Here is a 27,717-nt window from a genome sequence, read left to right as displayed (position 1 = left end):
TAGAGCTGCATCATGGAGGGTTCCCTGAGCTCACGGCTCGTCAAGGTGCTCGCCGGGGTCACGATCGCGTTCACCGCAACCGTCCTGATGCACGTGCGAGACCCGTCCGATGTGCTGCTGGACAGCGGTTACGGTTACCCCGAGCTGTGGAGGAAAACCGGCCTGGCCGGGGCTCCAGCGCGCGCTGCGGCGTGCATCCTGGTGGGTGCTCTGCTTCTGGCAGCGGGCTGGCTCTACCGGCTCCTGTTCGCTCCTCTGGAGCTGCTGCGGAGTCCGGACGACGTGGGATACGTCGCAGAGGACGGGCGCTCCCGAGCGCGTGCGGCCAACGAGGTGCGGCGGAGGCGCAAGACCGGGGAATTGCCTCCGGTTTACCCGAACGGCTGGTACCGGATCCTGGACTCGCACATGCTGGAGCGTGGAGACGTCAAGAGCGTGACCGTGTTGGGTATGTAGGCTGGAGAGCAAAATGACGTTTTGACGCTCTGCGCACTCCAACACGAGCGTGGGAAAACGTGACATAATCACGCTTTCTGCCAAAACATCATCATCATACAGGCCCAAACTGGGATATGGGCTATTCTTAATTTTGCTCGTCCATGCAGTCATACACTCATCACTGGTGCTAAGTGATTCACTGAATCATTTTATTTATTTATTTATTTATTTATTTGAGCATCCCTCTGAATCTGAGCTGCATGCATGCGCGCACGCCTGTGTGTGTGTGTGTGTGTTATTAAAAAAAATGTCCTCACACATTTTTTGCAACCATCTGCCCGTTTTGAGGTCACTCCAATAACTGGCACTGGCTGCTCAAATAAGGAGTCAAATTGAGATCTTTAACTAAATGAATCATGAAACATGAAGCCTCAGTCTGACGTGCAAAAATATCCAGACATTCCAAATTTTGCTTTATTTATTTATTTATTTATTTACACTACCGTTCAAAAGTTTGGGGTCACTTTGAAATTTCCTTATTTTTGAAAGAAAAGCACTGTTCTTTTCAATGAAGATCGCTTTAAACTAATCAGAAATCCACTCTATACATTGCTAATGCGGTAAATGACTATTCTAGCTGCAAATGTCTGGTTTTTGGTGCAATATCTCCATAGGTGTATAGAGGCCCATTTCCAGCAACTCTCACTCCAGTGTTCTAATGGTACAATGTGTTTGCTCATTGCCTCAGAAGGCTAATGGATGATTAGAAAACCCTTGTACAATCATGTTAGCACAGCTGAAAACAGCTGAGCTCTTTAGAGAAGCTATAAAACTGACCTTCCTTTGAGCAGATTGAGTTTCTGGAGCATCACATTAATTTGTGGGGTCGATTAAATGCTCAAAATGGCCAGAAAAATGTCTTGACTATATTTTCTATTCATTTTGCAACTTATGGTGGTAAATAAAAGTGTGACTTTTCATGGAGAACACAAAATTGTTTGGGTGACCCCAAACTTTTGAACGGTAGTGTGTTTAAATACCTTATTCTTTTCTCTTGCTCTGTAGTGATGGGAATTCCGACTCTTTTCACTGATATGAATCAGTTCACTAATAAGAGTCGATTCTTTCGGCTGACAGTTGACTCTCTGACATTTTTCTCAGTCTCAACCGGACCAGTTTTAACCAGTCACTGTTCTTTTTTGCTTAACCGTGTTGGAAATTGTTCCATGAGATCTTACTCTAAACTTTATTTTGCTTTGTTTTTTTTTTTAATAAAGTGTGTTTTAAAAATGGTCAAAATCAGCAACTAGACGCGGAGTCAAATTGAAAGAAAATGACTCACAACATGAAGCCTCAGTGTTGGGGCAAAAAAAAATGTTTTCATCCCCCCCCCCCAAAAAAAAAGCATTTTTTTTTGCAATTCTTTTATAGTACCTTATTCTTTTCTCTTTTGCCCACTCTTTTTTCATTTTTATGCAAACCGAGCAAAATTTTGTGACGTTTTATCCAGTCGCTGTTCTTTTTTCAATTGGCTGAAATTTGTCCCTGAAATCTTATATGACAAAATAACTTATTGTACTTTACTTTGCAATTTATAAAACTTCACCAATTGTATTAACCGCACATCAAATGCAACTTGACAAATTAAATTAGTGGTTAGCATGGTTGCCTCACAGCAAGAAGGTTCTGGGTTCGAGCCAAGCAGCCTGGAAGAGCCTTTCTGTGTGGAGTTTGCATGTTCTCCCCATGTCAGCATGGGTTTCCTCCGGGTGCTCCGGTTTCCCCCACAGTCCAAAGACATGCAGTTAGGTTAACGTGGGGCGGCCTTGGGCTGAAGTGCCCTTGAGCAAGGTACTTAACCCCTGACTGCCCCCCGGGCGCTGTAGTGTGGCTGCCCACTGCTCTGTGTGTGTGTGTGTGCATGTGTTCACTGCTTCAGATGGGTTAAATGCAGAGGATGAATCTCACTGTGCTTGAAGTGTGCATCTCATCTCATCTCATTATCTCTAGCCACTTTATCCTGTTCTACAGGGTTGCAGGCAAGCTGGAGCCTAACCCAGCTGACTACGGGCGAAAGGCGGGGTACACCCTGGACAAGTCGCCAGGTCATCACAAGGCTGACACATAGACACAGACAACCATTCACACTCACATTCACACCTACGGTCAATTTAGAGTCACCAGTTAACCTAACCTGCATGTCTTTGGACTGTGGGGGAAACCGGAGCACCCGGAGGAAACCCACGTGGACACGGGGATAACATGCAAACTCCTCACAGAAAGGCCCTCGCTGGCCACGGGGCTCGAACCCGGACCTTCTTGCTGTGAGGCGACAGCGCTAACTACTATACCACCGTGCCACCCTGAAGTCTGCATGTGACAAATAAAGCTTTCTTTCTTTCTTTCTTTCTTTCTTTCTAATTAATTCCCTGATAACTTTATCCTAGGCATACACACCTGAGAATCAAACACATTATCACAGAATATCAGTATTCATGCCAATGAACAGCTCAAATGTTGAATAGGATTTTCTATTGAAGCTCTTTAGATGTATAAGGTTTCATACATCCGGGTTGGCTCTGAAGTTCACCTATTAAACATTACCCTGAGATCCAGGAGTAACCAATGGCAACCAGTAACAAGTGTCAGAGCTGTGATCAATGCAGAAAGGCCCTCGCTGGCCACGGGGCTCGAACCCGGACCTTCTTGCTGTGAGGCGACAGCGCTAACTACTATACCACCGTGCCACCCTGAAGTCTGCATGTGACAAATAAAGCTTTCTTTCTTTCTTTCTTTCTTTCTTTCTTTCTTTCTTTCTTTCTTTCTTTCTTTCTTTCTTTCTTTCTTTCTAATTAATTCCCTGATAACTTTATCCTAGGCATACACACCTGAGAATCAAACACATTATCACAGAATATCAGTATTCATGCCAATGAACAGCTCAAATGTTGAATAGGATTTTCTATTGAAGCTCTTTAGATGTATAAGGTTTCATACATCCGGGTTGGCTCTGAAGTTCACCTATTAAACATTACCCTGAGATCCAGGAGTAACCAATGGCAACCTGTAACAAGTGTCAGAGCTGTGATCAATGCAGTACATTTACACAGTGAAGGTCACTGACTAGAAATGTCAGAACACACCCAGAGCCTGGTTCAAAAAAACAACAATCAGAAAATAGGCTTCATGTCATGGTGATGTCATTGGGCATTATTTTGTAGAACAAGGCAGCACAGTGGTGCAGTGGATAGCACCGTCACCTCACAGCAAGCAGGTTCTGGGTCTTTCTGTGTGGAGTTTGCATGTTCTCCTCATGCCTAGATGGGTTTCCTTCAGGTGCTCTGGTTTCCTCCTACAGTCCAAAGACATTCTCTGACTTGCCTATAGGTGTGAATGTGAGTGGGTGCCTGTTTCTCTGTGTTAGCCCCGTGATAGATTGATGACCTGTCCACCCCACCTCTTGCACAATGTCAGCTGAGATTGGCTCCATCCGAGACCCACAATGGATAAGTGGTATAGAAAATAAATGAATTAATCCATACATCCATTTTCTGTAACCATTTATCCTGTGCAGGGTTGCAGGCAAGCTGGAACCTATTCCAGCTGAGTATAAGACAAGTTACCAGGTCATTGCAGGGCTGACACATAGAGACAAACAACCATTCACATCTACGGTTGATTTAGAGCCACCAATTAACCTAACCTGCATGCCTTTGGACTGTGGGGGAAACTGGAGCACCCGGAGGAAACCCACATGGACAGCATGCAAACTCTACACAGAAAGGCCCCTGTCAGCCGCTGGGCTCGAACCCAGGACCTTCTTGCTGTGAGGGGACAGTGCTAACCACTACACCACCTTGCCACCCCGTGACAAATTTACAGTAAAAAAAAAACAAAAAGCCCACAGGAAACACCCCTGTTGAAGGCTCAGTGATTTGCATGGGAGGCTAGCCCATATGGTCCAATCCCACCAAAGAGCTACTATAGCACAAACCGCTGAAAAAGTTAATGCTGGCTAAAACAGAAAGGTGTCAGCATTAACTTTTTCACCAGTTTGTGCTACAGGAGCTCTTCTGTGGGGATTAGACCATATATGCTAGCCTTCGTGTCCCATCCGAATCAATGATCCTTCGACACCCATGACCTTGCCCTATCGCCAGTTCACCGGTTGTCCTTTGGATCCTTGGACCACTTTTGGTAGGTACTAACCACTGCATACCAGGAACAAGATGTACCATTTTGGAGATGCTCAGACCCAGTCATCTCACCATCACAATTTGGTGCTTGTCAAAGTTTCTCACTTACGCTTGCCCATTTTTCCTGCTTGCAACACATCAACTTCAAGAACTGACTGTTCTCTTCTCTTGCTGCCGAATATATCCCACCCCTTGACAGGAGCCCCTTGTAATGAGATCATCAATATTATTCACTTCACCTCTCACTGGTCATGTCATAATTTTTTGGCTGATCGGTGTATATGCTTGTCAATTGAAGGTTCATGGGATTCACCTCTGAGCCATTATAGAGAACTTTGTAACCATTGGTTGATCTGATGCTTTACACATTCCCCCTCAGAAGTGAAAGTTAAGAGACCAATTTATTAATTTTGGACACCTTTACCAAAAAATAGTCTCAATAAGGCTGTAGCTTGTACCGGCCACTGTTGTTGTGTGTGAATTTGAAGTCCGATCAATCCTGTCGGAGGAGTAGCGATTTTCATGAAATTGCATATGACCCCTGTGTAGCCTCAGCCATTGCAGGTGGCGCCACCTGTTAAACAATTCTTGTTGGAATATGTCTTTAGAGTCTTCTGGGTGAGTTTCAGTGAAAACGTCCTAGCAGTTTACGAAGTATAGTGTTTAATGTGATGAGTCACCCAAAATTTTCAGACGCCCATAAAATCATAAATATGACAGGTGGCTCCACTGTCTTGACAACTTTTATGCACACCCACCTGGGAAAGATTGTATGTGAGCTGGATCGAAATCTGATCAATCCTGTAGGAGGAGTAACGATTTTTGTAAATTGTGGATGGACGATGGACGCGTGATCGCATAAGCTTATCTGGCCTGGCCTACGGCTGGATGAGCTAAAATGTATTAGAAATGTATAAAATATGATTGACAGATTATGACAATGAGTTCAATACTTTTGCTTGGAATGACACAAGCAATGAAATCATGCCTCGATGTTTTGGGTGGTCAGACGATTCAACACAGAACCAGCATAATGCATTTTGTCCAGCATGACATGAGCAATTGATGATGTCAAAAACAGTAGACAATTGTACCCAATCAGTTGCATGAACATACCAAAGCATTTGCTGTTTGTTCACGGCAATGAGAAATTGCCTTTATGATGTGCACAATTGACTAGATGATGTGGAGTTTGAACAAGCAGTTTTGAGAATTTCAGTTCTGATCTGAGAAATGCACAAACGCGACTGAGGAAAAACTGTAAACATGGCCTCTTAAATGTATTTGCTATTCAGACTATTCAGACAGTTTTTTATATTTGTATTTGTTACTTGTCAGTTTCTTTACTCCCCCAATTCTCCAAAATACTCGAAAAACTTTTTTCAGATAGACTGGACAAATTCATTGAAAAACACAACCTCCTTACAGTCAATATGGATTCAGAACGGACAGATCAACATTGATGGCACTAATGGAACTAATAGAGGAAATCACAAACTGTATAGACAATAAAAAAAAGCAATTGGAGTATTTGTGGACCTAAAAAAAGCATTCGATACCATTGATCACAGTATATTATTAAGTAAACTAGAAAAGTGTGGTGTTAGGGGAGTTGGGTGGAGCTGGCTGTCGAGCTATCTAAGAAACAGGCAACAGTTTGTGCAGCTAGGTGACCATAAATCTGATTTCATGAACATTACATGCGGGGTACCACAGGGGTCAATATTAGGTCCGAAATTATTCATATTATATATCAATGACATATGTAGAGTTTCGCAAGTACTGAAATTTGTTTTGTTTACAGACGACACCAATATTTTTTGTTCCGGTGAGAATTTGCAGCAGACTTTGGAGACAATCACAACTGAAATAAATAAACTAAAACTATGGTTTGACAAAAATAAATTATCATTAAATCTAAGCAAAACAAAGATCATGTTGTTTGGGAGACACAAAATAGATTGTAATGTAGAATTGATAATAGACAATACTAAGATAGAAATGGTACAGGAAATTAAATTTCTTGGTGTGATTTTGGATCATAAAGTCTGCTGGAAACCTCATGTAGGATACATACATACAAGCAAAACTGGCAAAGTGCTCGGCAATTCTGTGGAAAACAAAACATATTCTTGATTCTAAATCTTTGCGTACTCTGTATTACTCATTATTTTTGCCATATCTGACTTACTATGTCGAAGTCTGGGGAAACACCTACAAAACCACCCTGCAGCCGATATGTATAATACAGAAAAGAGCAATAAGGACAATAAACAAAACAGGATACAGAGATCACACAAACCCACTATTCATAAAATCACACATGTTGAAATTTATGGATCTGGTCAAATTCAGAACAGCACAAATAATGTACAAAGCGAGAAATAATCTACTGCCAAAAAATATACAAGGAACGTTTAGTGAGAGAGAGGGGGGATATAATCTAAGGGGAGACCTAAATTTTAAAAAACCAAAGGTTTGAACAAATATGAAAAGCATGTGCGTATCGAGCTGTGGGGTGACTTTATGGAACAGACTGGGGACAGAAATAAAACAAAGTGTAAATATAAATCTGTTTAAAAAAAGGTACAAAATTTTTTTTTTAAACAAGTACATGGAAGAGGAAGTATGTTAACGGAGGATGATGAGGGATAAGTCTATAAATAGAATAGGGTTGATTGTTATATTAGAACTAACTTAGTATATGGTATATATTTATTTATGGGGATAGTTTATATATTTATATTTATATTTACAGGGATATGTATGTAGTATATATATTTATTTTTGTAATTATATATTTATATAGATATTTATGAAGTGTATATATGGTATATATTTATATGGGTGTATTAATGAAGTTTGGATTTCGAGGTAGTTAAAAAGGGGTGGGAAATTAAAAAAGTATTGTACTTCTTCCCACTCCTTTTTCGAACAATGTGCGGTGTTTTGGAATGTCTTAGCTCTTTATGTTATTTTATTTTTTTAATTTCTCGTTTTCTTTCTTTTGTATGTACAAAAAGTTACATACATTTTTTTATACATGTTCGAAATAAATAAATTCATTCATTCATTCATTCATTCAAAATGCACTGGAATGAAAAGCTAAAGTGAGCATCACCATGGTCACTCAGGACTAAAGATCTGCTGACTCCTGTTGTGAGACACATAATGCTTATATTACTGACCGAATGTAACCTCACTTCTGAAAATTGAGTATTAAGCTGTTTGAGTTTGAATCTCATCACCAAGGCAGTTCAGTGTCTTTAGTGACCTCATGTGCTTTATATTATTGTGTTTCACTGGGTATGCATTTCTTAGGGAGGTTGCTTTGGAGAGAACCTTTTGTATTCTAAGCATTTTAGTCACCCTTTCGTTTGTTATCAAGGGACTCTGATGTATCCTGGATGCTTAGAAACATCACGTATCTCCGTTGAATGACCTTGGAGAAGATCTGGCTGGGGGCCATGATTCAGAATACAAAACAATACAATATCAGATGAAGACTGGTTTAGAAATATCTAAAAAAAAAAAAATCCATTATGAATGGCCTACATGTCAGTATTTGCAATCAGTGTGTGATTTTCAGTTGGCAAAGGATTTATTTTCTAATTAAATTCCGCATGTCTATTTTCACTTTCACAATGATTTCTGACATTACCCATAATGCTGGTCAGCTACCTGCTAATAGAAGAAGAACCCTTTATTTGTCACATGCACACTCAAGCACAGTGAGATTCCTCCTCTGAAGCCGTGAACACACACATGCACACTCAAGGGAACACTGAGCACACACACATACCCAGAACAGTAGGTAGCTATAGTGCCTTGCAAAAGTATTCATCCCCCTTGGTGTTTGTCCTGTTTTATTGCATTACAAGCTGGAATTAAAATGGATTTTTGGAGGGTTAACACCGTTTGATTTACACAACATGCCTAAGACTTTAAAGGGATAGTTCGGGATTTTTGACATGAATCTGTATGGCATCCCCATCAATAGTGTCGTGCAAACACACTGACTTACCCCTGACAGCATCCTGTGAGTCCAGTTCTTGTCCAGTTTTGGTCCAGACGAAAGTAGTCCGGCAAGTTTGTTGGGGTCACGAAAGTAAAACGTTTTTCGTCTCAAAACAGTATGTGTTCAAAAGAGTGATATATTTGCATCACAAAACCATTGCCAAATAAAAAGTCAGACCTCGAAATCGCTTGGCACTATTTTCTCTCCCTTCTTATCACTGCGCGCTGCCGCCAGGTGACAGCCATGGCTGTTTCATTCATTGTTTTAGTGATGGGAATTTCGGCTCTTTTTCGGGAGCCGGCTCTTTTGGCTCTTCTTACTATAAGGAGCCGTCTCTTTCGGCTCCCAAACGGCTCCTCAGATTTTATTTTTGATTTAATTGCTGCAATTAACTAGTTAATTAATTACATTATTATTTATATTTTATCAATAGGATGTTTTCCATTTTATTTTTTATTTTTTGTAGCGGGCGGCACGGTGGTGTAGTGGTTAGCGCTGTCGCCTCACAGCAAGAAGGTCCTGGGTTCGAGCCCCGGGGCCGGCGAGGGCCTTTCTGTGCGGAGTTTGCATGTTCTCCCCGTGTCCGTGTGGGTTTCCTCCGGGTGCTCCGGTTTCCCCCACAGTCCAAAGACATGCAGGTTAGGTTAACTGGTGACTCTAAATTGAGCGTAGGTGTGAGTGTGAATGGTTGTCTGTGTCTATGTGTCAGCCCTGTGATGACCTGGCGACTTGTCCAGGGTGTACCCCGCCTTTCGCCCGTAGTCAGCTGGGATAGGCTCCAGCTTGCCTGCGACCCTGTAGAAGGATAAAGCGGCTAGAGATAATGTGATGTGATGTGATTATTTATATTTTATCAATAGGATGTTTTCCATTTTATTTTTTATTTTTTGTAGCGGGCGGCACGGTGGTGTAGTGGTTAGCGCTGTCGCCTCACAGCAAGAAGGTCCTGGGTTCGAGCCCCGGGGCCGGCGAGGGCCTTTCTGTGTGGAGTTTGCATGTTCTCCCCGTGTCCGTGTGGGTTTCCTCCGGGTGCTCCGGTTTCCCCCACAGTCCAAAGACATGCAGGTTAGGTTAACTGGTGACTCTAAATTGAGCGTAGGTGTGAATGTGAGTGTGAATGGTTGTCTGTGTCTATGTGTCAGCCCTGTGATGACCTGGCGACTTGTCCAGGGTGTACCCCGCCTTTCGCCCATAGTCAGCTGGGATAGGCTCCAGCTTGCCTGCGACCCTGTAGAAGGATAAAGCGGCTAGAGATAATGAGATGAGATGTGATTTTTTGTAGCCATTGTAAAGCTTTGTAAAGTATAGCAGTGTAACAATGTTCTAGCTATAGAAATAAAACTTACTTACCAATTAATAAATTATTTTCTCACAAACATAATGCAAAACTGTGTTATATTACCAATATAAAATACACAGAAGACATCAACTGTTTATCCTTTATGGCTTTATTTCACACTCGACCTTGAACAAAATGCCACAAAATAAATTATGAAGTATAAATCAGGCCTAAGAAACTATGAAGCAAAGTTGGAAATTATTTTAACAAACACAGAACAATGTGCAACAAAATATGTGGCACCTTGAGCGCATGTAAAAAGAGAAAAAAGTGCCGCACTCTGCTCCACCAGTAATGAGAAGCTGCTGGAACAGCAAATATGCTCCTGTTATAATGACTGCTGTCTCGTTGTATACCGCAGATTAATCTGGCCATGCCAAGGCGGTTGCCGACCGCACCTGTCAATTTATGAGCGACAATTTATATCATGAGCTTTAGGAATTCACGGCAACAAAACAATGATTATGGTTGTCAAATAGACAATCATCCTTCAGCTGAGCTGAACTCTGTCTCTCTCTCTCTCTCTCTCTCTCTCTGAGGCACCTAAGGACAAAAAACTAATTCGGCTCCCCAACTCGGCTCCCACCGAAGAGCCGGCTCCCATCGTTCACTTCAAAGAGCCGGCTCTTTGAACCGGATCATTCGCGACCGACACATCACTACATTGTTTACTGCTAGCAAAGTTAGCGACAACATGTCTGACTACGACGGTGAAATGTGTGCGGAGATTCAGCCACATCTTTGTTGCGACAGCCTGGATAGTCACAAGTGCGCATCATTTTCACAAATATATTATTGTATAGGTTATAGAAGGTGATAAATTTGTCGCTGTTCTTGCTCTCAAATTAGCTTGTTAGCGCCGCTGATCTGAACTCCTAATCACTGCCAAACAATGGGAAAGGTGTTGATTCCTGCGCAGATGTCAACATGACAGCGCGCAGTGATACCGAGGGAGAGAAAATAGTGCCAAGCGATTTCGAGGTCTGACTTTTTATTTGGCAACGGTTTTGTGATGCAAATATATCACTCTTTTGAACACATACTGTTTTGAGACGAAAAACGTTTTACTTTCGTGACCCCAACAAACTTGCCGGACTACTTTCGTCTGGACCAAAACTGGACAAGAACTGGACTCACAGGATGCTGTCAGGGGTAAGTCAGTGTGTTTGCACGACACTATTGATGGGGATGCCATACAGATTCATGTCAAAAATCCCGAACTATCCTTTTAAAGGCATGAATATTTTTTTGTAAATTGTGACACAAACAATAATTAAGATGAAAAAACAGAAATCTGGAGTGTGCATAAGTATTCGCCCCCTTTCATTATGAAACCCCTAAATAAAAGCTGGTCCAACCAATTCACTTCATAAGTTACATAATTAGTTGATTAAGATCCACCTATGTGCAATCAAAGTATTACATGATCTGTCACATGATGTCTGTATAAATCAACCTGTTCTGGAAGAACCCTGACTCTGCAACACTACTAAGCAAGCAACATGAAAACCAAGGAGCCTCCAAACAGGTCAGAGACAAAGTTGTGGAGAAGTATAGATCAGGGTTGGGTTATAAAAAATATCCCAAACTTTGAATATCCAAGGGAGCACCATTAAATCCATTATAGCAAAATGGAAAGAATATGGCACCACTACAAACCTGACAAGAGAAGGCTGCCCACCAAAACTCACAGACCGGGCAAGGAGGGCATTAACCAGAGATGCAACAAAGACACCAAAGATAACACTGAAGGAGCTGCAAAGGTACACAGTGGAGATGGGAGTATCTGTCCATAGGACCACTTTAAGCCGTACACTCCACAGAGTAGGCGGGGCTTTATGGAAGAATGGCCAGAAAAAAGTAATTGCTTAAGAAAACACATTTGGAGTTTGACCAACAGCATGTGGCAGACTCCCAAAACACATGGAAGAAGATTCTTTGGTCAAATGAAACTAAAATTGAACTTTTTGGCCCACATGGGAAATGCCATGTGTGGCACAAACCCAACACCCTGAGAACACCATCCCTACAATGACACATGGTGGTGGCAGCATCATGCTGTGGGGATGTTTTTCATCTGCAGGGACAGGAAAGCTGGTCAGGACTGAAGGAAAGATGAATGGCACTAAATACAGGGCAATTCTGGAGGAAAACCTGTTTGAGTCAGCCAGAGGTTTGAGACTGGGACAAAGGTTCATGGTCTAGCAGGACAATGACCCTAAACATATTGCTACAGCTACACTGGAGTGGTTTAAAGGGAAACATTTAAATGTCTTGGAATGGCCTAGTCAAAGCCCAGACCTCAATCCAATTGAGAATCTGTGGCATAACTTGAAGATTGCTGTTCACCAAACACAACCCATCTAACTTGAAGGAGTTGGAGCAGTTTTGCCTTGAGGAATGGACAAAAACCCCAGTGGCTAGATGTGCTAAGCTAATAGAGACATACCCCAAGATACTTGCAGCTGTAATTGTAGCAAAAGGTGGCTCTATAAAGTATTGACCTTTGGGGAGGGGAATACTTATGCACACTTCAGATTTCTGTTTTTGAAATGTGCACCTTTAAAGTTTTAGGCATGTCGTGTAAATCAAATGGTGTTAACCCTCCAAAAATCCATTTTAATTCCAGCTTGCAATGCAACAAAACAGGACAAACACCAAGGGGGATGGATATTTTTGCAAGGCATTGTATGATACAGCGCCCAGGGATCAGTTGGGGGTTTGGTGCCTTGCTCAAGGGCACTTCAGCCATGATACAGAGGGAGGGGAAAGTGCTGTTCATTCACTCAACTCCCTTTACATTTTTCCTGCTGGTCCCAGGAATCGAACAGATGACCATTTGGGTTCCAGTAGTTCCAGTAGGAATTCTCTAAATAAAGAGCGTTGCGGTTGTTCAACTCTTCATTTGCACGCTCTGCTCAAACAAATAACCTTTAAAGCTTTAACTTTCGTTCTAGTTCTACCATCAGTGCTGTCAAACTCGGCATCTTGTACATCCCATACTCAAAATAAAGATGTATGTTCCTCCTAAACTTAGCATAATCTAATAGTATCCCATGCACTCTTATACCTGTACACTGTTGTGAGTGAGGGAATTGTGATTTAAGCACACGTTTCCTTAATGACAGTGTTGTGTTGGTTCGAAATGCTGAAAAGCATCTGCATTTAAAAGTTCGGTACCATGCTTATGGACTATGGATATTGGAAAAATAGTTGCAGGCTATAAAAGGATGAATTAATAAATAATTATTTGACTGCATGATTCTACTGAGGGTTGTTAATATCACCCTAGGGATGCTTTACAGGGAATCTTACTTAGTTATGGTTTAAGTGGTAAGAGAGGAATTATTGATTGAGAGGAAGTGCAGACATAAAGAGACACAAGCTATAAATGTGTCATAGGTTGACGTGGAGAGTCAGTATGTTCAAGTTGAGTCAGAGTGCCATTTAACAGGATGGCTGCATGCTTACCGTAAAAATGTTGATGTTTGACTGCATTTCAATGTGTTTAAACTTCTACTGTTTCTTACTATTTCACATGTCACTTTCAGATTTTTATTATATTTATTTACTGAAAAAGGTCATAAAACGTTTCTTTTTGTAATAGTGCTTGGTATATTCTTGCAATGATTTTTCAACTGTCAAGGTTTTTGCCATTCTTCATAGTTTTCACAGTGAAATAAATATTTTACTTCTTACAACTACATCAATATCTTTTTAATCTTTTTGTTTTTTAGCGATGTAATTCTGTGCATATGTAATTCGACATAACCTCATTTGCATAAATAAATGTACATTACATATACCAATTCTAAGAATATCTGGAATCAGTGGAAAAAGCTCAATTGCCATGTCATGTCTTGTTTTTTTTTTTTTTGCCCTACAAGTTGCCATATTCACCTGCAGTGTCTTACATTAGACTATAAATTGTACATTAATTTTACAGTCTGATGGACTTCAATCCTGTGTGGTTGGATATTCATTTGAAGAAGCATGATCACTACGTCCACTGCTGCCCTCTTCAGATTACACTGGGTGGAACACTGAAGCATGGCTCTTTTTTTTTTTTTTTTGTAAGATTACTGAGAATAGCACTGGCCAGATTTCCAGAAGAAGACTGGACCATCTCTGCGTGTTGTAAGTTACCTGCTTGCTGTTTGTGTTCTTAGGTGAGCAGGTGGTTGTGTTTCGGGGTCAGGATGGGAAGGCCTATGTGATGGATGCCTACTGCCCCCACCTAGGGGCCAATCTGGCTGTAGGGGGCAGAGTGGTGGGCAACTGTATTGAATGTCCCTTCCATGGGTGGCAGTTTCGAGGAGAGGATGGGAGGTGTGTCAGGATCCCATATGCTGAAAAGGGTAAGGTAATGATGAATGCATGGATGCATGCATGGGTAAATGGATGGACTGAAAAATAAATGGATGGATTGATGAATGGTTGAATGAATGGAAGTATAGATGAATAGACAGATGAATGGGTGTACAAGTGGATAGATAGATAGATGGATGGATGGATGATGGGATGGCTGGATAGACTGATGAGTGAATAGATGGATAGATAAGTTGATGGATAGATGGTGGATGGATAATTGGATGATTGTGTATGTCAACAGATGTCAGTGAATAATTGATGACTGGATGGTTGGATTGGTAAATGGATAGATCAATGGATGGAGAGGAAGATGGATGGATCAATAAATAGATGGGTTGATAGATATGTGGATGGATGGATGGTAAATGGATGGACTGATGGATGGTTGAATGAATGGAAGGATAGATGAATGGGTGTACAAGTGAATAGATAGATAGATAGATGATGGGATGGATGGATTGACGAATGAATAGATGGATAAACAAGTTGATGGATGGATGATTGGATGATTGTGTATATCAACAGATGTCAGTGAATAATCAATGACTGGATGGTTGGATTGGTAAATGAATAGATGTTTAGATCAACAGATGTAGAAGAAGATGGATGGATCAATGGATAGATGGGTTGATAGATATGTGGATGGATAGACTGATGGATGGTTGAATGTATGGAAGTATAGATGAATAGATAGATGAATGGGTGTACAAGTGAATGGATAGATAGATGATGGGATGGATTGACTAATAGATGATGGATGGATGGATGGATGGATGGATGGATGATTGTGTATGTCAACAGATGTCAGTGAATGATTGATGACTGGATGGATTGACTGGAAAATTAATAGATAGATGGAGAAGGAGGTGGATGGATCAATGGATAGATGGGTTGATAGATAAGTGGACGGATGGTTAAGTGGATGAGAAGGGGATGAATGGATGGATGAATGATTGATGATTGGATGAGGGATTGGTCAATGAATGGACAGATATATGAATGGATAGATGAGCAGAGGGAAAAGGGGATGAATGGGTTGATACATGGATGGATGGATGGATGGATGGATGGATGGATGGATGGATGGGAGGATAGATGGATGCCAAGTGGATGTTCAAGTGTATGATCTATCTATCTTGCTAGCTACCTAGCTAATGCTGCTAGTTAACTCTGTAATATGTGTCTGCATTTTTATGTATTCAGTGCCGGAGTTTGCTAAGGTGCGCTGCTGGCTAAGCTGTGAGATTAATGAGCAGATCTTGGTTTGGTTCCACTGTGATAGAGAGGAACCAGGCTGGATGGTTCCAGAGCAGAAAGAGATCACCAGTGGGGAGTGGGTTTACCGCGGACGCACAGAGCACTTCATCAACGCTCACATAGAGGTAATGTTACGTATTTTAAAAAATATCACCAACAAAGTGGCTCACCAATCTTTCTACAACACCGTGGAGTATGAAATTCACCAGGCAGCAGGATAAACATGTTTTTCCTGAGAAAATCACATGATAATTTGATAACAGCAGGAAATGGAAACACTCTAGTTCGCGTTATAGCTCTAGTTCCACCGAAAAGAAACTGAATTGAGCAGTGATGCTGGAGAGATTTTAATTTAGATTTAGAAAAAAGCAGATGGATATGACATTTTCTCCTAACCCTTGTTTAACCTCCTTAGGAGATACCAGAGAATGCTGCCGACATCGCTCACCTGGCCCATCTACACACACCGGGTATCGTGAGTGGCGTGGACCTGCGTTACACCAACAGTAAGACCTGGGAGTTCATTCGCCATGACTGGAAGGTGAGCAAGCCTTCACTTCATCTGAAGTGTCATTGTAGGCTTTTCTTCTGGTCCTACATCAGTCACACCACTCCATCATATATTATTATCCTATAACAGCATGCTTCTACGTGTTTGATTCCTTACATAATGCTCAAAGTTGTCATGAACTTGCCACGTCAAGGTCAGATTAGATCCATTAATCTTCCAGTCATTAATACCGACACCATAATTGCCTTATTGTCATATAATCAAATTCCTGACATCACGTCGTCTAGCACAGGATGATCCAGTCACAATGCTTCTCATCTAGTTTATTTAAAAGTCTTCACTTCTACATGTGTGTGTTTTATTAGGTGGAATGGAACCCAGAGCCAGAGCCCAATAAGCACTGTTCTCAGATGTTGGTGAAGCATGCTCTCACTGTATTCGGACGCCATTGGCCTCTCTTAGACGTCAATGTGGTGGCTAGACAGGTAATGACAAAACTGACCAGCAGGGGGCAGGAGCGAACCACAAAATAGCTTGCTGATACAAATGAACGCTGTTCTGTTATATGATGATGCTGTTTGTGCATAATTCACAAACTACTTTCAAAGGTGCTGTTGTAGAAAATTAATCAACACCTTCTGAGCAATGAGAATTGAGAATTTAACAGTGCTATGGTTTAATGCTACACAAGGGCCTGGTCCCACAACACCGATAACTATAACTATACCTATAACTACAACTGTGACTATACCTCTGGCTGAATTTAGTTCCAGTCTGGAGCAGGTACACCGCAACTATAATCCTGACTATAATATCGGTTGGTCTACGTGGTTGCTGGTTTTTGCTGGAAAATGTAGCCGTTGTATGCTGTTTGTGTGCACACCGAGCGCACTCAGCAGCACACAATGGCTGACAGTGACAGCAAGGAAGAGCTGCTTTTGATGCTCATTTTGTACAGAAGGCAAAGCCAAAAGAAGAAGAAGAAAAGGAGAATCTGGGTGCATGAAATCCTGCAGCACAGAGAGAAGCGGGGAGAATTCCAACATCTTGTTCGGGAACTGTCTTCCCATGAAGACAAGTTTTTCCAATACTTGGAAAAATGATGCAACAAGGAGATATAAAGATGCCTGGGAAAAATAGCACACACTCAGACAACTTTACCTGATTGGTCAGATGTTTTATCGGCTCAGGTCCAGGCCTGGAAAAATCGCTCCAGAAGCAATCTCACCGATACGGATAAATCCAGGCCTGGGCTATAGGTATCAGTCTGGTGTGACCACCAACCACATAAACTGCAGGGGACTCATTTCTTTATAGTTATAGTTATATAGTTATAATTATAGTTATACTGTAGTTATCGGCAGGGTGCAATTTGTCAAAAAACCAGAAGGGGGGATGTTTTTTTTTTTTTTTAATCATGAAATGTCACAAAATTAAGGTAACAATAGGCTAACAGCTCAATAACATCCGATGATATCAAATGAATAACACTAAATGAAAACGAACACTAAACCAGAGATAGTAAATTCATCTTCCTATCTCTCTGACTAAATACACGAACACTAACACAACAAAGTTCGCATTGCTTGTCGCGTTGCTGTGATGTTTCTCTCCCTCCGGATTAAATGGACAGTGACTCGAAAATCACTGAAATACATGAATACTAAATGAACAGTTTGCTCTGATGGCGCAGTTCACATTGTGCGCAGCTTTCCGATTTAAACTGTTTTTTTCTCATCCTTATACTTCCTGTTTCATGGACTGTAACAGATTTGCTTATTTAGTAGTTTTAATACAGAATTTACTTTGAAATTATAATCAGACACTCCAACGTCCCCCCTAAAAAAAAAAAAAATCGGCCGTGAAAAAGGCGGCATCCGCCAAAAGGCGCGCTGTTTGCATCCCTGCATAGAACGCAAAGATATTGTTATTATCTACAATGTATCAATTTGCTGGGGACGTTCGTGAACATCAAAGCTGCCACTTTGGGTCATTTTGAAAGTGAGTGCAATGTAGACCATAGAAAACTGTGTCACAACATGCCTGTCATGTCAACTTTTTTTTTGGCTTGTTTGTTTTATTGACGGGGTTGTCCCCGAGGATTTTTTTTCAGCAGAGATAAAAACCAGAGGGGGGGATGATCCCCCCCAGCAAATCGCACCCAGGTTATCGGTATTGTGGAACCGGGCCTTATTTACAACAAAAATGCCATAGACTTAGGACACAAGCAATTGTTAGCGTTGACGAATTTCTGTGATATAAGATGAATAAAACACTTCTAGTCCGGCTGTTAAGCAACAAAAAGACATGGAATTGTTCGTTTTGTGATAGAAGCATGAAATTTGGCACACTAGATCAAGTTGATGTATATAATAATTCTAGATATGGAGGCATTTCAAATTCAGCTTCTAAACCCCGGAATACGCATGTACAAAATTGACCCAACATGAAAACGAGGCTAAATGAGTTTTCTTTATGCTTCTGTGGTGGGGATGTCATCGGTAATGAGAAGAGAGGTATTTTTTCAATATTTTGATATCACATGATCATATGAATCCATATTAACAGGCTAAAACTTTGAACTGCAAAAATGCTCTTCTGGCAGCCTTTTTATTTACTTAATAACGTATCCCTATGTCATGTGACTTGTCATGTGACTAATCACATGATATCTTTAAAAACAAGAAATTCTCTGTTTGCGAGGTAGACATTCAATCAGTGTGTCATTTTTTTTTTGTAAGCAATCTTATAAAAATACCTTGAAAAAAAAGAAAATTCATTTAGCCTCATTTTCATGTTGGGTCGATTTTGTACGTGTATTCCAGGGTTTAGAAGCCGAATTTGAAACGCTCCCATATCTAGAATTGTTATATATATATCAACTTGAGCTAGTGTGCCAAATTTCATGTTTCTATCACAAAGTGAACAATTTCTCAACTTAACAGCCCGACTATTCAGGATGCTCTGTTTTAGAAAACTAATCCACTTCGGGTTAGTCGCAACAGTAAATCCAGTTCATTACACAACTCTGAGAATGACTGATTATTTTCCTTTCATATAAATACACAGGTGATTATAGAAAATCATGCACACTGAGTGGTTGAGAAATTCAGACTATTTCTTGATAATCACCTCAAGTGACTTGGCAAAATGGTGGCCAGTCGCTTCGTCACCATAAGTGAGGAAGAATTGCAAATGATGAAAGAAAATTCTGTTCCTAAACGCACTAAAGATGCTACGAAGTTTGGTCTAAAACTATTCAAAAGTAAGGTATAATTGTGATTTATTTTATCGATGTCAAAACAAGGTATTTTATGTGAGTCACTGTGGATAGGTCACACAAGCCTGCACTGTGCCTTTATAACATTTGTATGCTGCTTTTGAAGTTTGAAATAATTGATTTTTAAAATTATTTTAAAAATTTATTTTTTTAATAATCACCTGTGTATTTATACTAAAACAACGATCCGCCTCAGGCTCAGTGAATATTGGTGAATAATAACCTTGACTGTGTCTCAGTTATTATTCACTGATATTCATTCACTTTGCCTTCGGCAAATAATTGTGAAATAAGAACACAGCTCCATAGACATACAGTACAATATATAAACTGTTAACATCAGCAAACCACAATGTGACTTCATAATCATAACACTTGCAGAATGCTGTATCTCTAAAATATATGTAAATTAATGCCTTACCTTTCAATGTTATCACCTCAAAATGTCACATGACCAGTTATACACACTGTCTCAAACTTGTGCAGGAAATGAGACATGTTGTGGGACAATATGAGCTCAAACGTCATGTCCATAGTAATGGAACTGTGTTATTGATGATCATTGGCCTACTTCATATTAAATGTAGCTACCAGATTCATGAGCAGTGTAACATAAATCAGAAGAGTGTGTGTGTGTGTTGTGTGTGTAAAGTCTTGTACGTCTCCATCACTGTTTCTTATAATGTGTGTACAGTGGTGCTTGAAAGTTTGTGAACCCTTTAGAATGTTCTATATTTCTGCATAAATATGACCTAAAACGTCATCAGATTTTCACACAAGTCCTAAAAGTAGATAAAGAGAATCCAGTTAAACAAATGAGACAAAAATATTATACTTGGTCATTTATTTATTGAGGAAAATGATCCAATATTACATATCTGTGGGTGGCAAAAGTATGTGAACCTCTAGGATTAGCAGTTCATTTGAAGGTGAAATTAGAGTCAGGTGTTTTCAATCAATGGGATGACAATCAGGTGTGAGTGGGCACCCTGTTTTATTTAAAGAACAGGGATCTATCAAAGTCTGATCTTCACAACACATGTTTGTGGAAGTGTATCATGCCACGAACAAAGGAGATTTCTGAGGACCTCAGAAAAAGCATTGTTGATGCTCATTAGGCTGGAAAAGGTTACAAAACCATCTCTAAAGAGTTTGGACTCCACCAATCCACAGTCAGACAGATTGTGTACGAATGGAGGAAATTCAAGACCATTGTTACAGAGCAAGGCGTGTAATAGTCGGCAAGGTCACACAGGACCCCAGGGTAACTTCTAAGCAACTGAAGGCCTCTCTCACATTGGCTAATGTTCATGAGTCCACAATCAGGAGAACACTGAGCAACAATAGTGTGCATGGCAGGGTTGCAAGGAGAAAGCCACTGTTCTCCAAAAAGAACATTGCTGCTCGTCTGCAGTTTGTTAAAGATCACGTGGACAAGCCAGAAGGCAAAATGTTTTGTGGACGGATGAGACCAAAATAGAACTTTTTGGTTTAAATGAGAAGCGTTATGTTTGGAGAAAGGAAAAATACTGCATTCCAGCATAAGAACCTTATCCCATCTGTGAAACATGGTGGTGGTAGTATCATGGTTTGGGCATGTTTTGCTGCATCTGGGCCAGGACGGCTTGCCGTCATTGATGGAACAATGAATTCTGAATTATACCAGCAAATTCTAAAGGAAAATGTCAGGACATCTGTCCATGAACTGAATCTCAAGAGGTGGGTTATGCAGCAAGACAACGACCCTAAGCACACAAGTCGTTCTACCAAAGAATGGTTAAAGAAGAATAAAGTGAATGTTTTGGAATGGCCAAGTCAAAGTCCTGACCTTAATCCAATGAAAATGTTGTGGAAGGACCTGAAGCGAGCAGGTCATGTGAGGAAACCCACCAACATCCCAGAGTTGAAGCTGTTCTGTACGGAGGAATGGGCTAAAATTCCTCCAAGCCGGTGTGCAGGACTGATCAACAGTTACCGGAAACTTTTAGTTGCATTTATTGCTGCACAAGGGGGTCACACCAGATACTGAAAGCAAAGGTTCACATACTTTTGCCACTCACGGATATGTAATATTGGATCATTTTCTTCAATAAATAAATGACCAAGTATAATATTTTTGTCTCATTTGTTTAACTGGGTTCTCTTTATCTACTTTTAGGACTTGTGTGAAAATCTGATGATGTTTTAGGTCATATTTATGCAGAAATATAGAAAATTCTAAAGGGTTCACAAACTTTCAAGCACCACTGTAGATGGATTTTGGAGAATGTTTCTCCAACACGAGTGTAAAGAATTTAATGCACTGCCATGGGGGGGTGTTCACATTTGCCCTTCACACACAATTTACCTTCAGCATTTGCTTATTTGTCTCTGTGTGTGAGATCGTGGTATCTTTGAAAAGCTCTAGCGTGTAACCATGGTGATGCTAATTATACGCAGTGATATGTGGGAGACGTGTCAGTGCTCAAGGCTGCACAGTAGTGTGTGTGTGTGAGCGAAGAAGTGATGCTGAAGGCCATTTAACTTCACACAGCACGCTCAGCAGCAGTGCTGCAGTCACGTTGTCCATCATAATGAACATGAGGAAGGATATGAAGAAGGAGCAGGACAATATAATGTTAGGGTTTTATGTAGAACTTTTAAGGGTTCTAAACCATTCATGATTTAACCTTTTTTTAAGCATATGCAGTACAATATGTAAGGAATAATCCTCTTGGTGGCATGCTGTTATAGGAAAATAATCAGTGTCAGAGTGGTGTAATGTGGCCTGATGTGAAGTGGAGTTACTTTGCTATAATTAACAGTTATTCCACAAAATCAAGTCGTACATGAGCTGATAGCTGATGAGGCGCGTAGCACCGAGTTGTCTATAAGCCATGTACGACAAGGTTGAGTGGAATAACTGTTTTATTCTATCCACATTCACTGGATTTGAGAAACAAAGCATTTTTATTTTTATTTTTTGCAAATTTGATAAATTAAAAATGCAGAATATATCTCATTCTCATCTCATTATCTCTAGCCGCTTTATCCTGTTCTACAGGGTCGCAGGCAAGCTGGAGCCTATCCCAGCTGACTACGGGCGAAAGGCGGGGTACACCCTGGACAAGTCGCCAGGTCATCACAGGGCTGACACATAGGTGGGGTTTACATTAGACCGTATCAGCCGATCATCAGATTAACGTTTTTAAAACGATTAGTGTGCACACAGCAACACCAATACACGATTCGCATGCACACAGCAACGCCAATACACGGATACGCTCGGCTCCGCAGGCATCCTGCGATCCAAATCACTCCGCCCTGAACAGCGAGTGCCCTCTGGAGGGTGCGCACTCCGGCCCTGCGCAGCTCACAGAGCGCGCGAGTGAAGTGCACAAGCAATGATGACTGAGCCGCTGTGTGTGTGATCCCAGCGCACATCACTTACCACTTGCAAGTGGAAGGATGGCAAGCCTAAAGACAATCATAACTACACAATGGGCAGTATTTGCATCAGTATTTGCAGTATTTTCATACTTTTATACTCTTTAATGAAAGGTGATACAAGGCGGAAGTCCGCGCCGTTTTTCAGCAGTCGCGTCACATGACCAACGCCAGCGAATCAGGAAGGTGGATGTCACAGTGACGTTGTCCAATGACGACGCCAGCTAGAGCTCAGCACAGCGTATCACAATGTTTACACAGCACCGGATCAAATACGAACTGGGTTGAATACGTGGGCTCTGGTGGATTCCCGTTTCCTGGCGTTTTAATGTGAACGGACAGTGCATCCGCGAAGAAAACGAGACAGATATGGTTTAATGTAAACTTGGCCATAGACACAGGCAACCATTCACACCTACGGTCAATTTAGAGTCACCAGTTAACCTAACCTGCATGTCTTTGGACTGTGGGGGAAACCGGAGCACACCCACGCGGACAACATGCAAACTCTGCACAGAAAGGCCCTCGCCGGCCACGGGGCTCGAACCCAGGACCTTCTTGCTATGAGGCGACAGCGCTAACCACTACACCACTGTGCCGCCACAACGAATATATATATATATATATATATATATATACATATTTTAGCTATTTCTGTTTCTATTAATTCCTTGATAGTGATATATCTGACTTGATTTTGTTTTTTCTCTACTCACGGTATATGAACTGATAGTAGTAGTATAGCCAATCAGAGTTCGAGATTGCTCATATCCAGCGAATGTGGATAGAATAATACTTTTTATCCATTTATAGTTACATTTAAATCTGAAGAATGTCCATGAAAGCTCCTGTTATAACTTTTAAGCATAAACACTCATTCCCTTACTTTCTCTTGAAGTTACTAATACAGAAAAGTGTATTTTTCTTAAACAGGGAAAATGCAACATCTTCTCATTTGAAGACTTTCCCATGGTGGAAAACCTTAAATCTGACTAATACACAGTGCTTAGACTGGAGACTCATTCCATAATATTAAAAAAATAATAATCTCCTTATAGAAAACGTCACCATATCAATGATGGTGACTCTACTTTTTTTCTTAGTTCTTTGTCTGTTTTCCTTGTTGAATGTGTTGGACTGGGACTACCTTCTGTCATCAGAATTGAAAATTCACCAGCAATGTGGTATAGTGTAGCATTATTACAAAATTAAATGTCAGAGGCACAAAGCAGTGTGTTGAAAGATACAGCATTGCAGTATGCAAGTAGACTTTAAAAGTCCTGTTAAGATTAACAGGAAGCTTGTTTTTTCTCCGTAGGTCGGTCCAGGTATGGTGTTCCTGCTCTTTAATCACAGCTTCTTGGGTCATGGTGTGATCTTACACTGCGTGACCCCAGTGGAGCCGCTGCTGCAGTGTGTGTCACATAGCATCTTCTACCAGAGCAACATTCCTCCACTGGTGCCAAAATTCATCCTGCGAGCAGAGTGTATTCAGGTAATTTATTCCAAACACCTCCTCTTATGACACAGCATCGTGTGTGTGTGTGTTAAAGGAATGGTTCAATTTTGTCAATTTCTCATTTACTCTAAATGACAAAACACGTTTGTTATCCCATCGTTCACACTTGTTTAGGTTTGGACTGGAGCTATGAGAATAGTGTAGCTAACAAATAAATCTAACTTGCCCAAAATCATACACTGACCCAGTTTCCTGGTCTTACAGTTAACTAGTGACCTGCTTAGCTTTACAGAGATCCAGTCACTTATGTGGTTTTACAGTGATCCGTTGACATGGGGAGTTTCACAATGAACCAGTGATCTATATAGATTTGGAATGGTTCAATGATCTATGTGTTATTATAGTGATTCAGTGACATGTATTTTTGTAGTGATCCAGTGACTTCCATAGTTTTACAGTGATCCAGTGACTTATGTAGCTTGACAGTGATCCAGTGACTTATGTAGCTTGACAGTGATCCAGTGACTTATGTATTTTTGCAGTGATCCAGTGACATCACAAAGTTTTACAGTGAGCCATCGTCTTGTATTTTTGCAGTGATCCAGTGACTTACATAGTTTTACAGTGATTTAGCGACTTACGTATTTTTGCAGTGATCTGGTGACTTCACATAGTTTTAGTGACCCAGTGACTTACATAGTTTTTTAATGATCCAGTGACTTATGTAGCTTTACAGTGATCCAGTGACCTACATATTTTTTGCAGTGATCCATTGACTTCACATAGTTTTACAGTGATCCAATGACTTACGTGTTTTTTGTAGTGATCCAGTGACTTATGTAGCTTCACAGTGATCCAATGACTTATGTATTTTTGCAGTGATCCAGTGATTTATATAGTTTTACAGCGATTTAGCAACTTACGTATTTTTACAGTGATCTGGTGACTTCACATAGTTTTACAGTGATCCAGTGACTTACATAGTTTTTTAGTGATCCAGTGACTTATGTAGCTTTACAGTGATCCAGTTACACATATAGTTTTACAGCGATTTAGCGACTTACATATTTTTGCAGTGATCCAGTGACTTCACATCACCCACGTGCAATGAACCGGTGCTACAGGTGCTCTAGCCCCTGCCCCTTTTCTGTTTGCTGTCCAAAGTGCCCTTTTCATAGGGACTGGGTTTTTTTTGTTTGTTTTTTTAATATTTGTAAAAGATAAGTTAGCTCCAACATCAATATTCTCTACAATTTGACAATAATATATGAAATTATAGATTTATAAAATAACGTTTTTCTATGTAAATGCGAGCATCAATCCGTGACGTCATGCATTCAGTGAGCCTCCGTGCAGAAAGCGCATGCAGGCGGTTGACAGTGGGAGACAGTGCGAGGAACGGCATGGTAAGGTCACACTGAAAGTCTCCTTTCATTTCTTATCTGAACATGCAATATTGTGCAGCTTAGAACACAACAGTAAATGCGTAGGGTTGTTTATCATTTAATGAAGCCGCCTAGGCTATATTTAAACCGTTTGCTCCATCCATTTCATTAATGTGGCAGATTCGGAAACTTTAGTTTGAACGACGGCGAAGACTGCTGCTTTGAAGAATACTGCAGCATTTAGATGGATCTCACTCAACACACACACACACACACAGAATGTTCAGTTGCAATTGAAATTTAGTTTTGAATAAAGTTAACTTGTGTGAAAAATTTGTTCCAAGTGCCCTTTTTTGAATGTTGAGCCCCTGCCCCTCCAAAGGTCTTTGCACGGCCCTGCTTCACATAGCTTCACAGTGATCCAGTGACTTATGTAGCTTTACAGTGATCCAGTGACCTACATATTTTTTGCAGTGATCCAGTGACTTCACATAGTTTTACAGTGATCCAATGACTTACGTGTTTTTTGTAGTGATCCAGTGACTTATGTAGTTTTACAGTGAACCAATGACTTACGTGTTTTTTGTAGTGATCCAGTGACTTATGTAGCTTCACAGTGATCCAGTGACTTATGTATTTTTGCAGTGATCCAGTGACTTCACATAGTTTCACAGTGATCCACTGTCTTGAGTATTTTTGCAGTGATCCAGTGACTTACATAGTTTTACAGTGATCCACTGACTTAACATAGTTTTATAGTGATCCATTGTCTTGAATTTTTCCACTGATCCAGTGACTTATGTTCATTTTATAGTGATCCAGTGACTCATGCATTTTTTGTAGTGGTCCAGCGACTTAACATAGTTTTACCGTGATCCACTGTCTTGAATATTTCTGCAGTGATTTAGTGACATAAATAGTTTTACAGTGATGCAGTGACTTATGTAGCTTTACAGTGATCCAGTGACTTATGTATTTTTGTAGTGATTCATGGTCTTGTGTATTTTTGCAGTGATCCAGTAACTTGTGTCGTTTTACAGTGATCCAGTGACGTATGTATTTTTTGCAATGATCGAGTGACTTGTGTATTATTGCAGTGATCCAGTGACTTGTAATTTTGCAGTGGCGTTAATAGTTTTACATTGTTCCAGTGATTTTATGTAGCGTTACAATGATCCATTATCTTGTGTGTTTGCAGTGATCAAGTGACTTGGTTAGTTGTATATGTATCCAGTCACTTATGTACTGTAGTTTTACAATGCTCCAGTGACGTAATGTGGTTTAACAGTGATCCATTGACTTTTATTTTGCAGTCATGCTGTGGCATGCAATTTTACAGTAATCCAGTGACTTATATAGTCTTAAAGTGTAGTTTTAGTGCAATACAATGACTTGTGGGGTTCTTTAGTGATCCAGTGACTTACATGTGTATGCGCTAATATCTGGGTTTAGACATCAGCAGTGAATAACCGTAATTAGTTTTCTGTCCCATGGAAACTTGAGAGGGATTTGATTATCTAGAACAATAATATGGAATGAAAATGAAGTGTCCAGGCAGTCGAAGACTGCAGTTTTTCCTAATTTTAATTACAAGTAATCAAGCCAAGTGATCAGTCGTCTCTGTTGTGGCAGTTTGAGCGGGATGTGATGATTTGGAACAATAAGAAGTATATCTCTAAACCATTGCTGGTGAAAGAGGACTCAGCGATCCAGAAACACCGGCGCTGGTATAGTCAGTTCTACAGCGAGAACAGCCCACGTCTGCGCTTCCAACATGACACGCTGGACTTCTGATCAGACACATGGTCCGGACTCAAGGTAACATTCACTTCTGATTGACAGTGAGATCCAGGAGTGATAGAGAAATTAGGACACTATCTATAATAAGGTTTATAGTAAAACATACAGAAGGGTCTACGCCAAAATATGGTTTTATTTTATCCTTCATTTAACAGTGACACGGTGTGTCAGATTTAAACAATTTATTAACACTCTTGTGGAAGATTGCATTATATTTTATTAATCTACATCAAAAAT

General features: G+C 40.6%; 1 protein-coding gene across 1 annotated transcript; it reads left to right on the top strand.

Annotated features, from left to right (window-relative positions):
* The first annotated feature begins 12 nt into the window (after positions 1–12).
* Positions 13–27,474, top strand: zgc:92275 (cholesterol 7-desaturase nvd). Its single transcript, XM_060934976.1, has 7 exons — positions 13–448; positions 14,161–14,349; positions 15,566–15,744; positions 16,035–16,160; positions 16,496–16,615; positions 24,155–24,331; positions 27,313–27,474. Exons 1-7 carry the CDS (start codon positions 13–15, stop codon positions 27,472–27,474), a joined length of 1,389 nt encoding a protein of 462 aa, XP_060790959.1.
* The last annotated feature ends 243 nt before the right edge of the window (positions 27,475–27,717 follow it).

Source organism: Neoarius graeffei, chromosome 12 (assembly GCF_027579695.1).
Source record: "Neoarius graeffei isolate fNeoGra1 chromosome 12, fNeoGra1.pri, whole genome shotgun sequence".
NCBI lineage: Eukaryota > Metazoa > Chordata > Actinopteri > Siluriformes > Ariidae > Neoarius > Neoarius graeffei.
The sequence above is the reverse complement of the archived record's forward strand: the minus strand, read 5'-3'. Positions and strand labels throughout refer to the sequence as shown.

What these genes read in the sequence shown, in the direction of transcription:
- zgc:92275 (XM_060934976.1), top strand. Translation starts at nt 13, where the DNA reads ATGGAGGGTTCCCTGAGCTCACGGCTCGTCAAGGTGCTCGCCGGGGTC. An exon ending in GATCCCATATGCTGAAAAGG is followed by an intron (nt 14,350 to 15,565) that starts GTAAGGTAATGA and finishes TTATGTATTCAG; the next exon opens with TGCCGGAGTTTGCTAAGGTG. An exon ending in TCATCAACGCTCACATAGAG is followed by an intron (nt 15,745 to 16,034) that starts GTAATGTTACGT and finishes TAACCTCCTTAG; the next exon opens with GAGATACCAGAGAATGCTGC.